This window comes from Perca fluviatilis, chromosome 19 (genome assembly GCF_010015445.1).
Source record: "Perca fluviatilis chromosome 19, GENO_Pfluv_1.0, whole genome shotgun sequence".
NCBI lineage: Eukaryota > Metazoa > Chordata > Actinopteri > Perciformes > Percidae > Perca > Perca fluviatilis.
The window spans coordinates 23,458,355-23,484,626 of record NC_053130.1 but is presented as its reverse complement, the minus strand read 5'-3'; the positions used below and the strand labels follow the sequence as shown (position 1 = coordinate 23,484,626).

Here is a 26,272-nt window from a genome sequence, read left to right as displayed (position 1 = left end):
ATCTCTCGTCTCAGGGGGACATGAGGGAGGGAGGCACGGTCATTCAGAAATACTATCGGGTTTCTACTGATACAAAGCTGAATGCTAAATCGGTGAAGTATCCCTTTAAAATGATCTTTTCAAAAATGAACTGGTTTATATATGAATGTCTTAAGATGACTTCTGAGTTCAGCCTTTGTGGCATATGAGAAAAAGTATCCTATCTGATCTGATGAAATGTAGACCGATATGTAAAACTCTAAGCAACCAGTCTTAGTACAAACATAATGCATAATGCTATTCACTATTTACTACTAGTATGGTTCAAAATCTGCGATGAAAAATTATCTATTCACATGGTGACTGAGACAAAATATGACATTTTATTTGTGGCATATTGTCTCTATATTTTGGAGTCTTGACATGAAACCATTTAAGAACATTAGCAGCTAACAGCAGATTGAAAAAATGGTAGGTTTAACTGAGATACAATCCAACAATCCAGACAATTCCAGTATGTTTAAAGCAGAAACATAATAAAATGAAAAAGATATTATGGCTGTTTAGGTTCTGTGTTTCACCAGAACATACAAGAGCAAGATAAAGCCCCACAATATGTTGTTGTTCATACTGCTGTTGCAGAAAAACTCATCTTAAAGCCCTACAAGAGAGGCTAAAAATGGAAGGTTTCCCCTGAGGGTGATGCTAAAGAAAAGGCAATTGAATCATTAGAATCACAAGAATGTATCTCCCTGTAAATTTCACAGCAATATAAAATAATATAATAGCCATCATATATTTTGGCCTGAAGGTGGTGCTAGAGGGTAGCTCCACAAAAGTGTTCACAAAAAGCTCATCCTCTATGGTTTCCAACTTATTTGCCTTGTCATTCCTTAAAACAAATCAGTGTCTACTTGGGACCCTTTATCACAAGTTATGGCCTTAGTTTGGGCGTGAGATTTGACCAGATTAATTTACATTTTTCATCTTGGATTAAAATTCACTTGAAGTTTTTAGAGGCCGGAGACGGTGAAAATACTTCAAAAGAAAAAGATTACAGGAAAATCTGAAAAAATAAACATAATTTTGTGCAACAAAATACACATATTTTTCATTCTAACACATTTACAGTTGGCACTCTGCCAATTTCACACATGCAGGTCAGTTTACTCTTCCTGAGGAGTACTGTTATTTACCAGGCAAGGAAGGATCAATGATACAAAACTGAAAGCAGTTTTGATAGCTCTTGTGCAATGAAATCTTGGCCTGGTGGTGAACATGGGAAAGGGTAAAGGGGGTCACCAAATACATTATGTCATCATAATAATAATATATATTCATCTGTAGGTCATGATTGTCTATACCAAATCTAGTGGAAATATCGTCATTCATTTAGAGGTCATTAGGTATCTTATTATAATTTTCAAAGTACATTGGTATGGACCAAAGTGTTGGCAAAATAAAAACATTTTGGCTAATGTTTGCGCCAAACAAAAGGTCAGAGGTCACACAAATTAATTACGGATCCTGGGGACCATGAATACCCATATTAAAATGTCATGACAATGTGGCCAACAGTTGCTCGGATAAGTGGACCAAAGTGTTGGATGGATGACTGCCCATCCGTTAGCAGGGCAGAAACAGCTCCAAGTTGAACCATATTACCAGCATGCCCCTCATTATCCCAGCTGGAGTCGAGTCTGATAGCCACAGCGGGATGCCTCAAATGATTAGTGTATGGTACAGTGCTCTGTGATATTGTCCTTTACATAATGTTTCAATCAAACCGGCCATGGGGCTCTGTTGCTGGTAACTGGTCCATGCTCTGATGTCTATGCTCTGATGGCCCCTTGGCCTGTATCCAAATCTGCTAATACAGTCCAGTGTTGTCCCTCTGGAGACATGTACTTGGACCTCCCACACAGTGGCCCCTGTGTTATAGTACCTTATCACCTAAACAGTGATAGCTGCTTTCTACTGTATTGGCAATACTGGAACAATGAGTTGCAAGTCAGGGTTTAAATCAAGGGATGTGATTGTGAAACTTACCTCAGTGGCTACATCTGTCCTCAACCAACCCTTGTTATAACTGCAATGTTTTGTCTTTTCAAAGTAGGCAAAACGCCATCACAGCAGATGTCCGGTAAACTGACCCAGAGCATGCCAGCTTACAGTCATTACCACATGACTCTGTTGAAGTAACAGCATGAAAGGAAAAGTATAGGCTACCTGCCTCTCATTTCTCTCTCCAGTGTTGGTGCTTTTATGAAAGCAGTTCTCAGCGCGACTCTCAACTCCGCCCCATGTTTCCCCAAACTCTGACTGAACTTTCTTTAGTGGACTCTGTGCGTCACTCTCCACTAACCTGGCTTGGAAAAATCACAGGACTGAACAACTGCTCCTGAAACACGAAAAAATGGGTTGGCAGGAGCAAGGATGGCTCCTCTGTGCGAGTTTTCTTGGATTTGTGGCGTCGGTGCAGAGCATAACGCGGGGAGAGCTTTTTCATTACGGTCCAAGCGTAAGGGACCAGTTACTGGAAGCAGGGAATGACCAGACGCACCGAGTTGAACTGGACAAGCCCGTTTTGTTTTATGATGGGACTTTCGACAGCATTTTTGTAAGTTAAACCATAACTTGGTACCCTATTATGGTCATTTCACAAACGCGTGGGATTTATTGGTCAGGGTGGACCATCTTGCGTAATTGCGCATACCAAATAAACAGTTGTACGTGAAAAGGGGTCCGTAGTAGCAACCTTTAACAATACCTGGAAGTTTCTTAATATATATCTGGGGCAGGGTTTGCTCTGGAGTATTTGTAAATATTATAATAATAATTATTATATAATAATACTTATCATAGAGGTTGCTATATCTTGTGGAATGCATGTGTCCACGCATTCTTACAGCTTCCCCTGAGGTTATCATTTTACCGTTGACACAAGGACCGCCAGAGTACTGTTTTGCAATCCAATCCAAGCATCTACTGATAAGTCTATGTCCAATAAGAGATGCTTATATGAACCAAATATAGAATGTTTAAAATGTTTCCATCCTGCAATATCTAAATAACATACAGTAGCCTACGTAAACTGTGCAAAATAGTGACTTTGGAGGTTAGTCTGTAACCTAATTAATTCTTAAAGACTTCATTGTGTTTATTTGCAGTTTGCAGTAACCACGTGGAGCTTTGAAATTACTTGAAAAAAAGCCAATATCGAATAGCAACATTTAGCTGAAAGCTGCACCATTGTATTGGACAGACAAACAGCCCATTATTCCCTGTGATTCTCCTTTTCAAAGAAAAGTGCTGCATCTCTGTTTTAATTGTGCTGCCTGAGGATAATATGCTATCAGAGAGTAATTATGTCCAGAGGGTATTTCCTTTGAAAGGCAGGAACTCAACATTTGTTTTCAGTAATGATGGTGATATATAGCCTACTTCAAGCAGTAAACCTTATTTCTGTTTTGATAACAACTTCATCTTTGATCAGTGGAGTTTAATGTATCGCTTATGGAACCGTTTCATGCACAATCTCACCCAAGCAGCAGGTCTATTAGAGGAGATGTGCAGAGGCAAAAAGTTGAAGTTAACACAGCCTGAGGTTGAGAACACATGTTTAATTCCTTATTATAACAATCAGTCTGGGGGGGTTCCCCACTGCTAACTACTACTAGATCACTTACAGTACCACAAACATATTTCTCTACTGCGGTCATGATGGCCTAAATATTTTTGTTTTTCATTTATGAGACTATCCTGAACTGTCTGTACCCTGTAGGGAATCACTAATGCCTTTCACACCAGACATTAGTATAGATTCATATTTTACGATATGTTCGGGTATAGCCACTAACCTTAAAGATCTCTCTCTCTGCGAGATCAGACTCACTGATCAGTTTCCGAGCTCTATCTTCCATTTTGGCAGGAAGTTTCTGTAATGAAGACTAGTTTACAATCTGTAGGCTCTCTGGGGCTGCTGTCCGGGGCAAGGACAGGAAACAGCGTGGCCCGGGCCAGGAATAATGCTCTTGTTTTCCCCTGGTCAGGAAGTGAAGGAGCCCTATGTGCAGATTGTGTGTGTGTGTGTGTGTGTGTGTGTGTGTGTGTGTGTGTGTGTGTGTGTGTGCGTGCGTGCGTGCGCGCGCGCGTGTGCGAGCGTGTGTTTTTGACATGAAGCCAGCTTTTTCTTTTTTACAAGCCCATGCATGTGTTCACGTTAAAGTGTGTAAACTCTGTGTTAAATGGCATCTTGTTTGTTCATTAGCGTTTTTGTAGGACATGGCAGCTGACTCGGTTCGTTAGTCTAATGAGTGTGTGGGTCAGACTGGACTGGGTTTGCCTCCGCTGTGATATCAGTTCTTCATGTGTTGTTATCCTAGTTACTCTCAGGACGGTCATAAGGTGTTGCAATCATCTCATTACTTGTTATCCCCATTACCAACCTGAGATTTTCATTTCAGATCAACACCAATGGTTTTGTTGCCACAGCACAGCCAACGAGCGAGTCGACATATCTTGGCAATATGCCCCCAAAATTCGGCATTGTTGCAACTCTGCTAGGAGACCTGGACACAAGTGATGGTGTGGGGAAGGTTTTCTTCCGTCAAGACTCCAGTCCTGATGTTCTAACTCAGGCAGCCCATTACATCAACAGGGCCTTCCCTGAGGACGACGAAGTCAGTCCCACCCATGCTGTGGTGATCACCTGGGTTAATGTCGCCACCCATGGTGAACCTCAAAGCAGAGGAGATGGCATTGAAAAGAAGGTGAGCATCACATGGTTATTCTGTTCATCTTTATATGTGTTTATATACTGTCTGTTTATATAAGGGTGTTTATTGTGTAAATATGTTTGTTTTATTACTATTATCATTATAACTAATTCTATTTTTTCTATTTCTTATACTTTATAAATAGTTTTTCTCGTATGTCTACTTAATGTGTATTTGTGTTATTCTGATGTGTGTAATTTATTTTCTTTTGAACTGTTGTAGCACAGGAATTTCCCCAGTGTGGAATTAATAAAGTCTGTCTTATTCTTTTATCTTATTCAAGTTATCCTAGGCTTAAATTGTCATTTACATTCTCTCTAATGTTGTATTACACAGAGAAACACCTTCCAGCTGGTTATTGCATCCCTGGAGACTGCATCGTACGCCATTCTCCTGTACCCAAGGGATGGGATGCAGTTTTCCTCTACGCCTGTACAAGGCAGTAATGTGGTCATGCATGCTGGCTTCAGTAAAGGTTCGGTGCGGGGTTTCCTGTTTTCCAGTCAGGGGCCATACTACCGCACCACCACTGATGACAAGGCATCCGTCAGGGCTTTAACAGAGTAAGTCAACCAATGGCAGGAACAACATTTCATGAACAGTTTTGCTGCTTGGATAGTGTTTCAAGTCTCTTTTGTCCTGATAGAGAGACCAACTCTGGCCTGCGGGGTATATGGGTGTACGAGATTGGAACTTCTCCCTATTTTACCAACGTGGCTCCAGGTGAGGTCACTGACCTGCCCACAGAAGCCACACCACAGGGGCCCCATGAGTACTATGAGGAAGCCCCTAATGCAAGGAGGCCTGTGTATGCTGAGGGACAGCAAGTGCAGTACCCTTACGAGTCAGAAGGGGAGCAGATCGAAGTCCACCCAATTCAGTACCAGCCGCATCAGCCTGACAACCCAGAAGTCTTGGTGGTGGATGACCCCGATATAAATGTAGATGGTGAGTCCACACCATATTTGACATAAAATCTTAAAATCTCTTTTTATCATTGAAGATTAGTTATTCAATCAATAGGCTGTTCCTGACATATTCTTATCATGCTTTTCCATGTTTTCAGTGTTCTCATACAATCTGGGGACATGTGCCAGCAATAGAAATAAGTGCTCCCAGTTTGCTGATTGCAGGGACTACTCCAGTGGATACTGCTGCAACTGCAGACCTGGCTTCTATGGCAATGGGATACAGTGTGTGGCGGAGGGTAATGCTATGCTTCTGCTTTAAGTAGTCACGTTTTATGTTGAAACAAGATTGAAACTGTGGAGTGTTGTCATTTTTGACTGCTCCAGTGAAATGGAGAGGGTTGAGTCTGGTTAAAATGCATAAAATATGTGTTTCATGTCACATTCTGTGAGACTAGAGCTCACGTTATGGATTTTGAGCAGCAAACATAAAAGACAGAGACATACCATTATGCCATCATTATGCTGCATTAGTCTCCAAGCCTAGTAATGCTGCAATGTTTTTAACATGAACTTCTTGTGTTCAGAAATGTTCCATAATTGTCTATTACATTACTCCTGAAATTATTTGAGAAACATGCTACAATGTTTTTCCAAAATTAGCTAGCGTGGCTAAGTAACATAGCTAAAATTAATACAGGAGTGCCACAGTGTTTTCTTTTTTTTTTTAAAGATTTTTTTGTGGCTTTTTTGTGGCATAGGATAGCTGAGGACAGGAACTTCTTGTGTTCAGAAATGTTCCATAATTGTCTATTACACTGCTCCTGAAATCATTTGAGCATATTGCAGCACGCAAATCTACGGGTTCAGCTCTGGTGTTGCTGGTTGCTCTTCTCTATGACCAACTTTAATGGTTTTGGTTTGTTTTGCAGGAAAGCCACAGAGGATGAATGGTAAAGTGTATGGAAAAGTGTATGTGGGCAACTCTCCTTCTCCAGTGGAGTTCACCAGTAACGATCTCCACTCGTACGTTGTGGTTAATGATGGCCGTTCCTATGTGGCCATCAGTGACATACCTTACACCCTTGGACCCTCACTGCAGCCCCTGTCGGCCCTTGGTGGTGTGATTGGGTGGGCGTTTGCTCTGGAGCAGCCTGGCTTCAAGAATGGCTTCAGTATTATTGGTGAGGGAAATATTTCTGTAACGCACTAACAATATCTGATAATGTGACACATAGAAGCTTTTCATGGGATTTTCTCATGCTTCACTTGGATAGAAAATGACATTCAGGAAGTGTAACTCTCTGTAAACAAAATGTCAATGTGGTTACAAGCAGTTTGCCATACAGCTGCAGTTTTACTCACTCTGTCCAGCTTAATTCCCCTCGCATTACTTCAGCTGAGAAGAAGGCGGGGAGCCAAAGTTCATCCAGGGCCAGGGTCTTAAAGTTAACCTCCCCTTCTCTGTCCTCTGTAGGGGGGGAGTTCACACGGCAGGCTGAGGTGACCTTTCTGCCAGGAAATGAGAAGCTGACCATCAGGCAGGAGTTCAAAGGCATCGATGAGCACGACCACCTGGTGGTGAGCACCACCTTGGAAGGCCGGGTCCCTGAGGTGCCTCGTGGCTCCACTGTGCAGATTGACCCTTACTCTGAGATCTACCAGTACAGCAACAACTGTAAGATACAGCTTGAACAGAGACTGACTTTGTTTGAATGGAAATGTCACTTGTGTGTTTCTCCTGTCTTTTGCACATGGCCTAACCTCTTTATCCCAAAATTTAAAAGAAAGAAGACTTATTCATTAAGAAGACAAAACATCAACTTGTTTCTCACCTTACAGTGATCACTTCATCCTCAACTCGGGAATACGTAGTGAGCTCGCCCGACGGCACCACTGACACCAGGACGTTCCAGTGGCGTCAGACCATCACTTTCCAGAGCTGCCAGCATGGCGAGTCTTTGAGAGACATGAAACCAACTCAGATGCTCAGCGTGGACCAGGTCTTTGTCTTGTACGACGCCAATAATAATCTCATCCGGTTCGCCATGAGCAACAAGATCGGGGATATCAATGGTGAGGTCATGGAGATAATTTTTGTCTTCCTGTTTTTGGTCTGCGCTCACTTCCTTCCTAGATTACAACACATAACATCCTGACCAAGGACAGTTTTACTATAAGTTAGGGCTATTGTTGAATGGTTATTTGTTTTTCTCAAGGATTCCCATGAATTGATATTATAGTGGTAACATGGTCCTAATTCTCAGGAGGGCAGCCAGAGGATAACCCATGTTTCACTGGAAGACACGGCTGTGACACCAACGCTATATGCCGACCTGGACAGGAGACTCAGTTCACCTGCCAGTGTGCTGCTGGCTTCAACGGTGATGGCCGCACATGTTATGGTAAGATTGAAATATGACATAATATGACTTTTGTTTCCAATTGTTTGTGACAATAAAGATTCTCGCACTAATGTTTTTCTGCTTTCAAGTAATTCAAACACTTTCCATATCTCTTAAGAGCCATCATTTATTAAAGGACAAATCCGGTGCAAAATGAACGTAGGGGTTAATAACACGTGTACCAAGTTTGACCGTTCTCTGGGATTTGTTTTCATGTTAATCGAATGTGTCCGGTTTTATCGCAAACCGCTAATTACCTTATAACGCTAGTCATTGGGGCAAGGGTAAAGTAAAAAGAAATCACTATTTCTATACCAGTAATAAGGCTCAAAATAGCACCACATTTCCACGGTAGCATAACGACGAACGCCGTGCTTGAGCTATGTTACTGGTTACTGGTTGCACGGCGTTCGTCGTTCGACTGGTCGTGACTGTTTTCCCAAGATGGCGCCCGCCACAATAAACAGTCCGTACACTTACAAAGTTCTCAATGCTTTGGTTTAAATGTAGGGACCCTCATTATGCTACCGTGGCAGTAAGGTGCTATTTTGAGCCTTGTTAGTGGTATAGAAATAGCGATTTCTTTTTACTTTACCCGTGCCCCGAAAACTAGCGTTATAAGGTAATTAGCGGTTTGCGATAAAACTGGTCACATTCGATTAGCATGAAAACAAATCCGGTCAAACTCGGTACACTTGTGTGTAGGTTCATTTTCCGCCGGATTTGTCCTTTAAGGCTTTCTAAAGCCTTCCTTCCTGGGGAACTGGTCAATTTTACCAATTAGCAGAGGGAGTTCCCCATGGTAAACAAAGTCTCCCATACTCCCAGACCAGGTTAACCCTATATATACTGTGGTCCTAATCCACAGTCCATGCTCTACACAACCATGAGGACCAGACAGGAAAAGCTCTGAGGCACATACAGCCGAAAGAGGAAGGAAGCGTCTCAGACTGATGCTATCTTGAAACACTTGTAATTAAGAAACCTAATCAAGCTCTCTCCTCTGATCTCTATCTGATAATGAAGGACACTGATTTGACAAATCCAGACTTCAGAGCCTCAAACTCAAACACGGACCTAACGTGGCAGTTATTAGCATATGATAATTGGCTGTTCTCTTCATCAGACATTGATGAGTGCGGAGAGAATCCTAGGATCTGTGGCTCCCACGCTATCTGCAACAACCAGCCTGGGACCTTCCGCTGTGAATGTGAAGATGGGTATCAGTTCGGCAATGATGGGCAGACCTGCGTTGGTAAATGCATATTTCATATTTCAAATCTCCCCTAGTATTTGGGATGTACAGGTTCAGACATAAAATGTAATAAAATGCATAAAGATATTGAGTAGACCAGGGTGAGCAAGATAAAAAAAAAACATGTATTCTTACTAAACATAAGTACACACATAAAACTTGGAACTGACTGTTGCAGTGTCATTATAATTTCAGAGATTATCTAGCAGAAAGTGTAATTAGGTTTACAGTCTACATGGGGCCTAGATAAAATAATACTCCCATTATGCCACATCAGGACAGTTCAGAGTCTTAAAAAGAAAAGTGTACAAGATAAGCCTGACCTCAAATTTCTTTTCTCACTTTTCTGATCATCACTGTATGTCAACAGCTGTAACCTACAGTATATTAAAGAGATAGTTTAACATTTTTGGAAATACGCTTATTTGTGTTCTTGCCGTGACTTAGATGAGAAGATCAATACCATTCTCTACCAAATATGAAGCTACAACCAGCAGCCGGTTAGCTTAGCAGAAATAGGGGAAAACAGCTAGCCTGGTTCCGTCGGAAGGTAACAAAATCTGCCTGCCAGCACCTCTAAATCTCACTAATTCACACATTGTGTCTTGTTTGTTAAATCCATACTACAACTGAAAGCTAGGTTTCCATATGCTAAGCTAAGCGCTTTTATTTATCGGACAGATATGAGAGTCATCTATCTCTCAGAATTGTTAAACTATTCCTTTAAGATAAAAAAAAAATAAAATAAAAAATTGCAAAAGCATTGTAACTTCATTTAACAAATGTTAAACTGTTTAAAAGTGTTGTGTAACACCTGGTCTTTTTGAGATGCTCTAACATATCAAGTTATTATAACATATCTAACACATCTTAATTGCTCCGTACAGAAATAAATTAACAGTATTTCTTCTTCTCCTCAGAGGTTAATCGACCTGTGGATTCCTGTGAAGAAGGCACCCATAACTGTGACATTCCTGAGCGCGCTCAGTGCAGCTATTCAGGGGGCTCGTCCTACATCTGCTCCTGCCTGCCAGGGTTCATAGGAGATGGCAGAGTCTGCCAAGGTACGGCATAGAGACACTAAATATATGCTCATGCTAAAGAATGATAACTGGAATAAACTGCCTTTAGTTTGTAGATTACAGAATATCTACTGTGTCAAATGAGATTCATGCAAAGGTTACAGAATATACAACATTAATGAGCAATAAATTCAAATAGTAAAATACAGTTCCCATAGTATTATAGAACATATTCATTTTAGTAGGCCTAGTAGCTTTAACAATTTAATATTATAACATTACACTTACTGGACTCAATCCGTGGTTTTGCACATTTTAGCCCGTCAATTAATAATTATAAATAATAGTTGTAGCCATTTAAGCTATGTGAGTGTGCTTAAAAATGACATGCCATCCAACCCACAAAGCAGCAGCTCTGATTGGCCAGACTGATGCTAACAACAGCTGGCCAATCAGAGCGCCTGCTGCTGTTTTTGTGGGTTGAAAGTATTTTCATTTTCACGTGGCACGCTTATACATCTTGAAATGAAATAGAGCGGTCTTATTCTTTTTTATTTACTTTAACTATTTATCTTTTCATTTTCTCAAGCTGTAGTAATTGAACTAGGTTTTTCTTTTTTTATTGCTATCTCTTTTAACAAGTTCACTTGGGTTACTGTCCTTATCAAAGATTATTTATATTGTTTTTGTTATTGTTGTCATTGCTATTTGGTTGATGTAATTATCTTTGAGTTAATTCATTATAATGCTAATGTAATAATTGAATTATTTCTGGAATATAAATAAACCGTTAAAAATCTATAATTCCCTGTGGCACACTCCAGGCTTTATACATGTTGGTGTCTGCAAGAAGAATGTGAGATTCGAGAGTTTGCTGCCAAAAACTCTTTGCAATCATGAGCGATGTTGTCAGTGAAGCATCGGAGAGGAAGGAAAAACATTAGTGAAAGCCCTGGGATTTGCGTAGCTTCGGGCAATGAGAATGTAATTGGGAATTCATCCTCAAACCTCGAGTGTCAGAGCGTCCTTTGTTAAGTTTACTAGGAGAGTGTTTCAAAACTCTCCCTCCTTGCAATTACCTTATAATGTGAGCAGGAATGTGCTGAAATGAATGGCTGCCTGCATTGTATGGTTCCATCCAAAATCATATGACATGTTTTAAAAATGGTTGGCAGTAATGTGAAGGATTTCTAGTCAACAGGCAAAAAGTAAAATCGAGAACACAAGTAGTCCAGATTTCAAATCCATTCCATTGACTTTAAGGGTATGATTGTTAAACCATCTGCCCAGGACCGGGGGAGGTGAGATTGCATACATAATACATCTGTAGCGATTGAGCAGTGAAACATGAAAAGCAGATGGAGGTCTTTTTTTTTTTTTTTGCCTAGTCCTCAGCAGCACTCATTCATAGTTTCCATTCTTTCCATGCCTCTGCTTGATGTCGTTAGGCACGGACTGACCCAGATCATACTGGAAATCCCTAACCATAAAAGGACGTGACAAATTGGACATGCATTTTAGCTTCTACGGTTGATGACTGATTCTTCTCTGTCCTAAGTCATCCTCTTCTCTTCTGCCTGAAGACATAGATGAGTGCCAGCCAGGCAGGTGCCATCAGGACGCTGTGTGTTATAACACCCAGGGATCATTTACCTGCCAGTGCAGGCCAGGTTACTATGGCGACGGCTTCTACTGCTCTCAAGGTAAGTCTTTTGGAATGCCGTCACTTTTTGACAAGCAAACCCAACATCTTACATCATTGTCAGTGGACCAGTCTGGTAACATTTAGCCTGTGCTGCTGCAAGTTTGTTTTGGGAATCTGCCATGAGTTGGAGTTCCTACAGTAATTAGACATTAGTACGTTTTTTTTGATTCAGTTGCAGACTCAATAATAAAAAAACAAAGCATCATTTTCATTCTCAGCATTGGGTATTCCTCCCATTTGGGCAAGAAGAGTTCCTCGCCAGAGTATATTGGTACCAGCTGGAACCTGCTTTTCATTTTCTTCTGTATAGTGAAAGGAATTTGTCATGTCTAACGAGGCATTTGTGTAGCTGAATTTAAAGCAAGAGACAAAAGGAGATATGAATGAGCTTATGAATATGTTTGTCTCATTGTTGCAGGGCATCTGTGTTCATTCAAGAGCTTATTTTTCAAATTTTTCTCTTCAGAGAGGACAAAAACACAATGTGAGAACCACAGAGACAGTCTCCAGGGTTCGTCGGAGTTTGGTCCGCGGGGCCCCCGACCTCCCGTTGGACAGTACATCCCTACATGTGACGAGAACGGTGCCTACGAACCCATGCAGTGCCATGGCAGCACGGGACACTGCTGGTGCGTGGGCCGTAACGGGCAGGAGATCCCCGGGACTCGCTCCGGGCCTGGCAGCAGACCAATGTGTGAGTAAATCTCATGTGTTTAACGCTTGACAACAAGGAACAACAGTGTATTCCACTGTGTATATAAAGCCCAAATATGCATGACCAACGAGCAGCCACAAACACTAACAGAAATCTACAAGCTACATTTTGAAGAGGGGGGGGGAGGTTTGCTGACAAGAAAACGTTTCTGTTGCTAAACTGATTTGAAGGTTGGTTCCCCCTCCACAAGACCCCTGATTTTTTCTGTTTGTCTCCGGTAGGTATCGACAATGGTGTTGTGCCACCACCTGTTGGACCTACGACTCGACCCGATGTCCACCCCCTGCCTCCAGGAACACACCTGCTGTTTGCCCAGAGCGGCAGGATAGAGCACGTCCCGCTGGAAGGTTATGTCATGAAGAAGGGCGACGCCAAGGTGGTCCTCCATCTCCCTGTAAGTTTCTCTGAATAAACTTAATAAATCTTGTGGGGAGAAAATTTCAACACATTTTCATTTTATAGCGATATTGTTTAACCATGTCTACTATCTTTATTTTCTCTTATAACCAACATTTTTCTGAGACATTTTAATAGGCTTTTCCGTTTTATGAAAAGATCTTTGGTTAAAATGTGTGTTATGACATATCATAGCAAACATTTTTTACTGACTTTATGTCTGTTCATGAGCTTCACAGCTGCACAATAAGCACATCTAAAGACAAAGAAGATGCACGTTTAAGAGGATAGAAACTCTGAGTTCGTCTTAGACACAATGTCAAGTCAGGATTGTTTGATATGCGTGATAATTCCGATTCTACTAGAGAAAAGAAATCCCAATAAAAGCTACAGTATGTTTGGATTTCTCATTTGTGTATACAACATAAACCAGGCCTTCTACACAAGCCGCTCCCTTGCCTAACATTTGCATTCTAGCTCTGCCATTTTCCCATCTGCTTTGTGCATTTAATGCCTGCACTTTATTGGAGGCACATGGTGACATTCACACTAATTACTAACATCAGTCTGACATCTGCAATCTGCATTTCTTGTTAGGCTGATTTCCAAAGCAGCTGGTCTGAAGAATGGCTGAGTTGCTAATGCTCAGTGTGTGGCTCTGTTTGTTTGGATTTAGGTCTAGACGTTAATGTCTAAAAAATATTCTGCTCCGTGTTTTTATCTCTGACCACATGTTTGAACAAAGTGCACTTCAAAGATTGTTGGTTGCTGACCCCTCCGCAGGAGAAGGTAATCATCGGAGTGGCTTATGACTGTGTGGAAAAAATGGTCTACTGGACTGAAATCACATCTCCCTCGATCAGCAAGGCCAGCATCCAGGGGGGGGAGCCCATTGCAGTCATTAGATCAGGTACATGTTCACCGTTATCCTTCACTCTTTCATTTTCATGTGGTGTGTATGAGAAGGCTGTTTTCATAAGCACAGGAACTGATTTATGTCATGTATCTCTCTCAACAGATGTGGATAGTCCAGAGGGTATCGCCATCGACCACTTGGGACGGACTATGTTCTGGACGGACTCTATGAAGGATCGCATCGAGGTGGCCTCTTTGGACGGGTCTCAGCGTCGTGTTATAATAGACTCTGATCTCGTCAACCCCCGTGCCATTATCACCGACCCTCCCAATGGGTGTGTTTATCGTTTCACGTTAAACCTTTACGCTAAGTTCATTTGTTATAGCTCAATTTGAAACACAAATGTAGCCCCTCTCAGTTCGGATTGGGTAGTACACATTTTAAGGAACAGTTCAACATTTTTGGAAATACACTTTTTTGCTTTCTTGCTGAAAGTTAAATGAGGAGATCAATAACACTCTCATATCTGTCAATATGAAGCTACAGCCAGCAACCTCACAGTGACAACAGGACTCCAGGAAGTCACTGTGTCTGGCCAAGAAACCGTTGGGCACATAACCCCGGTAATAGAAAGATATGAGAGCGATATATTGACATTCTCATCAAACTCCCTGCAAGAAAATTAATAAGCTTATGTCCTCAAATGTTAAACTATTCATTAAAATGTTTGTTAATATACATCTGGATAGCATAAAGAGTTTATATGAATATTATTAAAAACACTGTCAGTCCTCTGTACTCACGAGGATATAAGCAACAACTTTTAATATCATGTTACATCTACCAGTAAATACATTGAGTTTGATAGTGACTCCACACATGTCCTTACAACAGTAATCTATACTGGGCCGACTGGAACCGGGATGCCCCTAAGATCGAGACCTCTTACATGGATGGATCCAACAGAAGGGTGCTGGTTAAAGACGATCTCGGCCTGCCAAACGGCTTGACTTACGACTCTCAGAGCTCTCTGCTTTGTTGGGCAGATGCAGGTATTGTAGATTTCCGACAGACGACTCATCTATGAAATGATGTCTGCCTTGTGATCAGCAACAATCTCTCGCCTGTAGGCACACATAAAATGGAGTGCACACATCCTGGCCACGGTGACCGCAGAAAGATTATGGAGGGCCTTCAGTACCCGTTTGGAATCACGTCTTTTGGGAAGAACATCTACTACACTGACTGGCGGAGGTTTGACTTTTTCTATTATCATTAACATTTTCGAAGTCTAGCTTTTTATCCAATGACAACAAATGGGATGTAAGTAAAATAAACTACTTTTAGTATTCCAATAAATGAAATCCTGGAATGCTTTAAGTTTATATGTGTACTGCCTACATAATTATTAAAGGTTTAAAAAAATAAAATGTTTTTACTGGTAGCAGTTTAGCCACTGTACCTTGATGTCATTTTGGATAGTTTTAAATTAGTACGCATTGGAACCTATAGCATTAGGGATATATTGCAGCCTTTATCCACGGTCCACTGTGCAATGAACACAGATCTGTCAAAGGTAGAGGAAGGAGAGGATAGGTCAGAGGTCAGAAAGCTCCCCACACTTCAAGCCATGGCCCTTGATGTTCGTCCAGACCACTCTGGAGACTGTGCGGCTGACTCTGTATGTTAGCCGCTGAAAAAATGCGGGGGTTGGCGTGTCTATTTGTGTGCGTGCGTGTGTATGTGGGGTGAGGAAGCATCTTAAAAAGTGGCAGCTGCTTGCAATTTCTCAGCCTCAGCGTCTGTGGATGACCTGCCCAGGGCCTCCCTCTGATCTTGCCAGGGCTGTAGCATTGCTGGAGAAGGTTGAGAGGTGGTGGTGGTGGTGGGGGAGGCACACAAACTATGTCAGTTATGGCTAAGAAAGCTACCCTAACCCTTACTCATTCTTGACAGGCTTTATACAAAACACAGGAAGGCAGGATGCTAACATTTCCCCAAGCTGGGATAGTCCCGGATTGCTTTACTCTTGTACTTATTGTTTTTACAACAGAGATGCCGTGATTGCTGTGGACCGCCATGCTGGCAAGGAGTTAGACGAGTTCCAGCCTCAGAAAAGAACCAAGATATATGGGATCGCCACAGCCTATGCCCAGTGTCCGTCAGGTAAACATACCAGGGCCATACATTCCATTTGAATTCCCCTTAAAATGTTTGCACTGGAAGTCACATTTTTATTGATTTTCTTTTATTTACTGAGCAATTGGTGAGAAAACCCTCCTGGTCCCACTAAAGAACAATTCCTAAAAATAGCTTGACCCTTGTACATTTGGTTGCTACCTTGGAGTCAGGCTTATTATCCATTCCCTTTCCTCTTCAGGACATAGTGGCCACATTTTGTGACCTCTGTGCCCTCTTTAAAGAACCGGAGACTTTCTGAAAGCAACAGGAGGCATTCTGCAGCTAGTATTCATCATTAAGTGTAGGGATGACTGATGTTACTGTGCAACACCAGGCCTCGTGCTCTCTGCTAGATAAGGCTGCATGCATAAAGCCAGGGAATGTGGAGTCAAGGGAGGGGGGCCTCCAACATCTGGAGTTTGCTATGTGTTTCCTTTTAAGTATGTATATATCTGTTAAATAAACAGTGGAGAGACAGTTTCCTGTCGTCCCTTGCTATGTTGGCTTATGATTTATACAAATGCCTTGGAATGTGCCGCATTAAGAGTTTGTATGTTTTTTCCTTCCGCCAGGACAAAACTACTGTGCTGTGAACAACGGGGGCTGTACTCACCTCTGTTTAGCAACCCCTACCGGCCGCTCCTGCAAATGTCCTGACAACGCAGTGGGTGTGGGCTGTGTGGAGAGAGACAGCGGCTACTGAAAGGAGACGGCTGTGCTCTGAGAGTTTACACTGTTTGGATGTTTGACAGCGAATTAGGAGCCACTCAGCATTACTAAACTGAAAATGCCACTGAAAACCAGAGGTTAACTTACTGAGCCTTTTATTGCTCAGTGTTATGCTTATCTACATTTTTACATTTCCCTTTATAAAATCACAACTGCCGTTGAGAATTGTAAATATAAACCCTATTATTTTTGTCTTTTCCTGAGTGCACATAAAATGAGAATAAAGTTCAAGGGATACATCATTTACTGTGACATTGATCAGAGCAACGCATGGCATCATATAATGTCAGTGTTGTTACACTGTGGCATGTTCGGATTAGTTTATCTCATTGAAGCATTATTGTGGAATAGGACAAGTGGCTGTTCAAGTTGGTGGGAGGAGTTTACATGCTGGGCAGCAAAAGAATAAACATTTTTCTAACATGTCGGTCTGCTGTGTCTGTGACTTTAGTGTAATAATAGCGACACCGTGTGTTAGGTAGAGTTAATCACAGACGAATGTTTGACTTTATGTTGCGGTAGGTGGCGCCAAAGAAAACCTGGCGGTTGAAATATAGTTTGTCATGTGCAATACTATCATGTGGCAGACAGGGCACTAGGGCAGATTTATATGTAAAATGTAGAATTTCAAAATGTTTATTAGGTCACATTTATGATCTCTAAACCCTACTATTCTTAAAATGTTTCTATAGGAGTTGTGTTTTAGTTAGATTGATAATGAATCACTTTAAAAGTATAGTCTTTTCAGCCCCTTTGCTATAAGCATATATGAAATATATACTTTCCACATTGTCATTTATTTCTAATTCGTTAAATAGAAATGTACTTGAATAACTGACTCTTGAAGCCACTTGAATAAGTGAATCGTTATAGGGATGGATTTAATTTCCCAGCAGGCCACTGGACTTAATGACCAGCTCTAGCATGTTCCTTAACAAGTAATAGGCTACTGAAACCTTTAAAGTGCTGGAAAAGAGGCACTTGTGCTCACATGACATATTTTCTAAACACAATGTAGCAGTGACATTACATTTCCGCTTTATTGACAAAGGAAACAAAATGATGCCACCCCCACAGCTGCAGAAAAAAGGGAGACACGCGCCTACGTCAATGGTGCATTTAAGGACTCTTGATTAACTCGGAATATAGTAGACTTATTGAAACCACAACATTCCTATTAGGGTTGCATCTACAATATATAATTGATTCATCTGCTGGTTGTTGTCACACTGTGATTTATAAACAGCCATGTATACTGTGTGTGGTGTGTATATATATATATATATATATATATATATATATATATATATGAAATTATATTAAAACATCTCTTTGGCTCCCAGAAGCAGGACAGTTATACAAGAATGAGCTGATACAATTTGCTTACTCAGATCGGTATAAAAAGGTCTTAACTTTTTCCAACCTAAACAAACAAAGACTTTTTTGCTACCCATAAGCGGATTTACAGAGATGTAACGCTCCACATTCCTGAACAAATGGTTTGATTGATTGGAGAATCAGATGTGTGTTATCCAATGGGAAGCAAAACAGAGGTCAGTGGGCATGTCACCAGCTGTGAGCGCTTATTAACCGTGCGTTCATGGACATCGGAAAAACGTTTTTCCGAGTGAAAACGTCACCATTCACGTAACGTCCTGTGGGAATCAGAGGTGGGAAACTCTGGCTGGATTTTGATCATAGATATATCTATGGATTTTGATAACCGAGTTTCCCAGGTGGTGACGCGTTGTTGACAACTGACGTTTGATGGAGGCGACTTTGGTTCACTGAACATATTTCAATGATAATAAACTGTTTATTGTGGACAAATGCCTCTGCCAAGAAACATACACAGACATAATATGTTTAAAATTATTCATAAATAGGCCTATGTATAAAAAAACAACACATTATCCGTGTCTTTTCCCGTTCGTTGTCCTGCAGATAACACAAAAAATAGCCTACACCTGGCGATGTGCTGTTTGGATGTTTGCATAAGAAAACAGAGAATCTTCTGTTATTGTCATAGACATTGTGGCCTCCATGTTTTCACACACCTGGTGCTCCAGGCTACGGCCAACAGTTGGTGGTAGTCATGCAAAAAGTTGTTATGCCAAACGCCAATATAACAGAAGAAGAAGAACACGCATCCCGACCATGTGAACGCTGCCAGTCGGAAAAACAACGTAACCAGGGGGGCGGTGCCTATTATTCCGAGGTGGCATGAATGCAGCATACGATATTGCCTCGTCCCTTCCCTCAAACTTGTCTGCGAGGATTATTTGTGCCCTGGATAACGCAGATGGATAAATCAGTCTTTTGGATAAATTCTTATGTGAGATGGAATCCTTTTCCATTTTAACATGTTTAATCATAATTGTGTTTTCAGTGTGTTCTAACGCTTAACCAGATGACTTAACAACTCAAATTGTCTTTATCAAAGGGCTCAACACGAATATTGTAGGTTGTACTTGTCAACTTTGACTTCTACTCTGTAAGCAAATGCAAATGAAAAATGTCACCGACAAAATTAACTTTTGTGACCACCCGTCATTACGTTCAGTCCCTCACTCAGCCGTTGACGTTCTCTTTAACGTTCAAGCAAAGGGACGGTATGTATGTGACTGCCTTGCAGTCATCGCTGAGGGTAAAATACATAGCATCTGTCAGTCTGCTCAGAGTCTGCTGGACGAAGGCTAGCATTAGCTGCTTTAATTTGTGGGAACGAAGGTATGTATGAAAATTAACTGTTGCCGCTTAAAACGGGACATTCCAAATGTAAGAAAGGTGTAGCTAGATATTAGTGGACGGTCTGCTTATTTTGGTAAAGGCCGTTAACGATATGTAGTCGTTTCTCTGTGCTGCACAGTTTGGACAGCTTACACAGTACGATGCCGACTGTTCGGAAGATAACTCAAATTCGGGAAATACATTTTGTTAATAAAAATAGGTTGTAGAATGCTTTAGGGATAGCGGCTCTAAGGCTTATATAGTATTTATGCAAATATTAAGGTTAACATTATCGAGGGTTCTGCTTTTTGCGGTCAAGCTAGCTAGAACAATAAACACATAGCTAGCTAACTATCGAGCATAACTTTCAAAATAAAACATGAAGTGCAACTTTTTCTGAGTCAAATCTCACCTTGTAGAATACATTCAATGAAAAGTAAGCACGCAGTCTGTGGTACACAATGATGGTACATAAATTAATATAATTCGTATAAACACGTCCCACTAAATGTAACTAATATCACAGCTGATTGGGTGGTTTGCCAATGCAGCTTAAATATATATGCGAAGTTGTCACTTTAAAGCAGAGAAGATAAACGTGTTTAACAAGTAATCTATTATTATATTATAACTGCTTTTTAGGTCAATCATTTTGAGAAATTGCAAAGTGTAGAGGTGTGACATGGTTGGAACATAGGGTTGGAATCACCTCACTATAGCCACTGACTCAACATTTTTAAATATGGAGAGTAAATGCTTACAATTACATGCATGTGCATATTGTTTTCTTTAGATGTATTTATGAAGTGTTGTGTGTAATTATGCAAAAAAAATGGCCTTGCATTGTAATTTATCCATAACACATTTTGACCGTCTTTTTATATATATATATATATATATATATATACACTATTCATTAATGTGAGAAAATGATCAGTGCCTCTCAACTAAATGCGTATTGTTAGAATGAAGTAATGAACTAATGAAAATATGGCTGGGCAATCTGGAGAAAATCAAATATCACGATATTTTTGACCAAATACCTCGATATAGATACCGCAACGATATTGTAGTGTTGACATAATGAGATTTTTGATGAATAATCATTAGTAATGTGGACATAATAAATAAGTGGGCAAAGGCAAATAATAGAACAGCTAGAACAGTCCGGTAAATTCAGAAAAGTACATCACTTTACTGTAATGCAGCCATTAAAACCTGATTAAAACCAGGAAAAAACCCTAACCCACAGGAGTTGTTTCCTAAGTCAGCGCCCCCTAGTGGAGGCAGGAAATACGTCCTCATATAGAAGGTAACTGTCACGGTTTTAAACACGTCGTTAACTTTGTGAAACGGGTTATTTAGTACATGTTTCTGAATCTTTAACTAATGTCTGTCTGTGTATGTCTGTCTGTCGATCTGGATCAGGAAAAGACACTTATGCTATATTACGATATCCAAAATCTAAGACATTATTTAGTCACATATCACGATATCAATATAATATCGATATATTGCCCAGCTCTAAATTAAAATGTTTTATTGAGGTTTCTAGTGAAATTATAGTCTTCATTATAATTACCTACTGCACGTTAGAGGATTTTATTTTGAAAAAAAAATCCCAAACCGGAAATCAGTTTCTTCAATCTGCTTGGGGATTTGACGCAGGTCCTGTCAGATACCCAGCTAGCTAGCTGAGTGTATGGCTGGAGTCGGTTTGTTTTGATTATGCTACAGAAGCTCGTCTTTAAGTTTCGGGTTCAAGTCAGGTTTAAGTGCGTCATAAACAACTGTCAGTATCTCAGAGTGCATGAGCAAAAGCGAAAGAGGCTGTGCCAGCTTATTATGTTTTGCTAACCCTTGACACTTTGTATTTTTCTACAGAATCACAATTTAAAAGTGGCAAAGCAGCGCAGTGAATCATGAATCTGCTATGAATGACTCAGGAGAACATTTGGGGCTTCGTTCGGTGCTGTCCGGGGCACTTTCAGCCACATGGAGGATTAGAGAGGACGCCAAAAAGCGAATTTTGTTATTCCTGGCTTCCTCAACGCCCTGACTGGTGTTGTGCCTGGAGGTGTGGACGAAATGGCCAGTCCACAGCAGACCGATTTGTCATATGCGTGGGAAAAGTACATGGATTGTAGACTGCAAGGAGCGGATCTGCAGGTAGGCGCTGCTGGCAGACACTATGTAGGCAGAAGCCAATGGCCAAGCTTCTGTGTCTTTCTCTGGCTGGTGGTGATGCTTACTTTTAGTTTCTAGGACTACTGTGGTCACGAAAAACGCTTGGAATTCTGAAATTTTATTTGTAAAGTCTTGAATACAGTAAGGTATACCGTGTTTGTTCTGATGAATGCAAAGTATTTGTCTTTATCATGTTTAAGTTGCAAAACTGGCCGTATACAGTATTTAATTTGAATTGGGAAATAGGAAATTATACCTGATTCAACATGCAAATACAGCACACGTCCATTTATTATTGCTCACTCTGAAATATAGGGTGTCCTGTTTGTTTAGAATTGTAATTTGACACACCATATCCAAATATTGCATCTAAAACAGTTGCTGGGCGTTAGTATGAGATTAATTTGATTCCAAACGATAACTAAGGTTATATCATCCAAACATAGCAAACATTGTTAAGAGAGCTTCTTTTACTCCGCTTTTTGCTTGTCATTCATGCTGCCTAAATTACTTTACTGTTTTGCCTCAGTTTTGCCACAGTAAGTGAACTAGAACAGGCTGTAAATTATACTGTAAAAAACACTCAAATGTTAATTCTGCTCTCCATAAATTCCTTCACAGAAAAACTGTAAAGGATATGTGGAGTTTAGATAGAGTAAATAACTTTTGTGTTTGTTTATATAATAATATAAGTGTTTGTACTCGTTAAACTAACTTAGGACCCCCCCCCCCTCAAAAAACAAAAAAACAAAACATAAAATGAAACATCTGTACAGAGACAGGCAGGAGACTACAGATGCCTGTTTTTATAAGATTTCCTCCTCTGATTTGGAGAAGATTATTTGTTTTCAGATATGACTTATTTTGTACAGAATTGTATAAATTTGTATGAGGAGGGATAGTCATTCAGTATGTGTCATTCTGCAATTGTGGTAGGAACAAGCAGTAAAAATAACTGAAAGAAATGATTCCCCTCGTTGCTTTGGATGGGACATACGTTGAATCCTCCTAGAGGTCCCCAGGCGCCACTTTTAGAGCTAGAAATGTAACTAGTACACAGCACAAGCAGAGTGAGTCACTGCACAGAGGTGGAGGCAGGTTTAAGCCACAGAATGCTCATTATGAGTGTTGCACTTTTGTAAGTGTGTCTTTGTTCCTTTGTCGGTGTAAAATTTAGCACCAGCCAAATGCTGGTAAGATATGCAAGTGGCTGGTAGATTTAGTTTCATTCACCGCCCAAAAAAACAATGGTAATCTATTGAGTGGCTGGTGAAATTTGAGCATTCACTAGCCATTTGGCCAGTGGACAAAAAAGGTAATTTTGCACCGACTGTAACTTTCAAGTGATACAGATACCAATAGAATACTTCATTTATCAGACACCACAGGTGTGTAGTATAGCCATACTTTTGAACGTTTTGGTCACCACTAAACGACCTACTCCGTCAAATACACAGCATGCTCAATTTCACCAGACCACAGACCGTATGGTTTGTAGCTGCTGCAGTAGTCGGCCAATCATACGTCGCATTTAATCGCAAAATGCTTGCGGTGATTGGATGCGAGCTAAAAAATTTTTTTTATTCTTTTTTTTTTTACTGGATCTGGGTACAAAAAGGATCGAATGCAGGTATGGTTTGACTGGGGAAGTTTTGATACTACCTGGTACTGCGTGGTTCTGAAATCTCTGTCAGGCCACTGCAGCTCTTTTCAGCCCCCTCCTGCTGTCAGAGAACTAACAGCAGCCGGATCACGAGACCTGGATTAGGATCAGACTGAGACTACAGGCTGAGTGATCTGCCCTACACACACACACACACACACACACACACACACACACACACACACACAACACACAGCCATTATATTAGTCCATTATTTGTGATTTATCATGCGCAAATCATTCTTAAAAAGACAGACCTGCTATCATTTTTAAAGCTAATGAGAAAGCCTGTAGTAGGGTTTTTCAAGATGGTTAAGTGAACCACAGCTGTACTCTCTAGTTTGCTGATACCGTAACTTTCCCCCCTGATTGAATCTGACAGGGACACACAGTGACAGGCTATAGCACTCGCATATATGCTGTTGTACAGCTTGCACATTATATTTTCCTCCAGCTCCTTCTAACAGTCCCATCAGTGCCCAAGTATATATACCTTGCTACCATCTGTGGCTTCTGCTAGTCATTGCGTTCAGTATACAGGTAAACATGATTAAGTGATCATGAAAACTGTCCAATAACTGAGAAGGCCCTTGTTTTAACGCCCACCAGACAGCAAGACTTTGCCCTGCTGCTCTTTTTCCAAATTGTGTGATCACACTTTACATTGAAATAGGGAGGGTGAAAAGACAGTTTCTACTGCAGTAATCAATAAGATACCACAAAGAAAGTGTGAAGCTACTACTGCTGCTACAGCCTCACTCTTCCCCCCTCCCCTTTATCTTTTATCTTTGCATTCTTGTCTCTCATCTCACTTTTCATCTGCATTTCTATCAGGATCTCAGGATCAATCTCTTGCTAGTACTTCTTTTACCTATTCACAGCACAATGACCAAGGACAACAACAGAACTGGGATGCCTGGATGTTTGGTGTTTTAAGCCCCCAACGTCGCCTTCCAGGCAGTGCTGCCTGTCAGGCACTAGGATTGGGCAATGGTTAGGGTTAAGGTTAGGGTTCGGTGCCTTGAAGTCGACGGTCGCAGCGCTGCCTTGAAGTTGACATTGGAGGCTTAAAACACCGTCGAGCATTTACTTTACGGAATCCCACGGTGGCTGCCCAGGGCAAACGTGCTACAACGGCCCAAGACGCTTCCATTAGGAGAAACGTTACACAAATACAGAAACAGTGCAAAGTAAAAAACACTCAAACACCAAAAACACTTGCAACAGAAAAGTGCTGCAAATACAGAAACGATGCAGAATTAAATGCAAGTGTGCAAGTTTCTCTCTTCTTAACTCCCGCGGTGTCTCTCCTGCTTCTATTAACCTACTGCATTAACGGGGGTTGACAATAGCTCCTATACATAAACATAATGCTTTATACTGTAGTCGATCCACTTTTTGCAGTGATGTTTTTGCTGCTGTTGCATTTAGTGTACAACCACAATCTATTGTTGACCTCATATTGCCCTATAAGTGTCAATGAATGCCTCTTTGTCTGCTCCCCACTTTCATCCGGCCCATAGACTATAACAATAATGGATGTAGCAGCAGTGACGTCACCCATTGGAATGGTATGTGTACTACCGTTTAGAAGACTACATTTTTTGGCAATTTGGCCACGCCATGCACAGAGCTCCTGAGAGCCGGGGATGAAGGCGACTCGGCGGGGTGTCAGATCTGTGCACAGCACCTGAACAAAAACACTGACACATCACCGACAATATGATAATAACATCACAATAAAATCCTTTAAAAATATTCATGTTTTCAAAGTACAAAAACTGCAACAGAGCTGTCTATAGAGCTGTATCCACAACTAGTGAAAAAGTCACGCTGCGCCACTTGCTCTCCGTTGTGGAACAAATCCACTTTCATAATCCTGATTACTACTGTTCATACATTTAATAGTTAAATATTTTATTTGCTCTTTTACAAAGGCGAGAGGTAAAGTCAAGTCCTTAATAAATGTAATCCCCCTGCAACGTCATCCGCCATTTGCATCATGTTGTAAATTCGGATGGCCTGGAGAACTTCCGTTGTGTTGACTGGATATGCTGTGTTTTTCTGTTGCATGTGTTTTTGGAGTTTGTGTTTTTTGCTTTGCGTCGTTTCTGTATTTTGTGTTTCTACTAATTGAAGTGTTTTGGGCCGTTGCTGCGTGTTTGCCCTGGCCGGCCACCATAGAATCCACTATAATAAAACTTGTTTTTTGTATTTAATCTGTAGCATTTACTTTAAGTTAGTGTATACATTATAGCTTCAGTATAATGGGAATTTTTACATTAAGCATTTCTCTCCATTCTTTAGAATGGCTTTCCTTTATGGAGCCAAGACTACCATATTGGTGTGTTCAGCTACAAAGGCAATTTGCCTTGGGCACACTTGCATCAATGTATCTGTGGGGACTCTTTCTGCCCAACCTCTCTGAATCTTAATGAGCATAGTCAATTAGGAGAATGGTTACCTGGCCAGGAGCCAAGCAAGAGACCAGGTTTTGTTGCTTGTGGATTGTTTAGTTTCATTGTGAGCTAACAGGATGTTTCAAAATACTGAAGTGTGGTGTTTGGAACACTTCACTTTTCTAGTCTTCTGGAACCAACGGACTCCAGATAATTGTAATCTTCGCTGGCTCTGCTTCACTGGTGCGTGACTTTAAATTCAGTCAGTTGCAGTCTTTGGCTACTAATGTTAACTCTGGTTGAATCTTTTGCGTAATGGATGACCCTGCATTTGAAAAGACATTAGACTCATCTCGTAAGTATT

At 40.9% G+C, this 26,272-nt stretch overlaps 2 protein-coding genes across 3 annotated transcripts in view; both read left to right on the top strand.

The window, feature by feature from the left end:
- The first annotated feature begins 2,170 nt into the window (after window positions 1-2,170).
- On the top strand, window positions 2,171-17,352 carry nid1a (nidogen 1a). The gene is made up of 20 exons (XM_039784293.1): window positions 2,171-2,599; window positions 4,446-4,751; window positions 5,094-5,320; window positions 5,404-5,705; window positions 5,824-5,964; window positions 6,598-6,849; window positions 7,143-7,343; window positions 7,508-7,741; window positions 7,933-8,070; window positions 9,197-9,325; window positions 10,246-10,389; window positions 11,931-12,050; window positions 12,519-12,746; window positions 12,989-13,161; window positions 13,947-14,073; window positions 14,182-14,353; window positions 14,914-15,071; window positions 15,150-15,273; window positions 16,073-16,185; window positions 16,773-17,352. Exons 1-20 carry the CDS (start codon window positions 2,396-2,398, stop codon window positions 16,901-16,903), a joined length of 3,624 nt encoding a protein of 1,207 aa, XP_039640227.1. The 5' UTR covers window positions 2,171-2,395; the 3' UTR covers window positions 16,904-17,352.
- Window positions 17,353-19,574: 2,222 nt separating this feature from the next.
- The window catches only part of lyst (lysosomal trafficking regulator), a 73,762-nt gene continuing 67,064 nt past the window's right edge, over window positions 19,575-26,272 (top strand). The window contains exons 1-2 of one of the 2 annotated variants that reach the window (XM_039783595.1): window positions 19,575-19,659; window positions 21,544-21,828. In XM_039783595.1, coding sequence (XP_039639529.1) covers window positions 21,748-21,828 — 81 coding nt within the window. In that variant the 5' untranslated portion in view covers window positions 19,575-19,659; window positions 21,544-21,747. Of the gene's footprint in view, window positions 19,660-21,543; window positions 21,829-26,244; window positions 26,264-26,272 lie in introns of those variants that run through there. The other variant, XM_039783594.1, reaches the window with a different exon arrangement.

Excerpts from the sequence above, each read along its gene's own strand:
- nid1a (XM_039784293.1), top strand. The coding sequence starts at position 2,396 with ATGGGTTGGCAGGAGCAAGGATGGCTCCTCTGTGCGAGTTTTCTTGGA. Across the intron at positions 12,747-12,988 it reads GCCTGGCAGCAGACCAATGT|GTATCGACAATGGTGTTGTG; the intron begins GTGAGTAAATCT and ends TGTCTCCGGTAG. Across the intron at positions 14,354-14,913 it reads ATCACCGACCCTCCCAATGG|TAATCTATACTGGGCCGACT; the intron begins GTGTGTTTATCG and ends TCCTTACAACAG.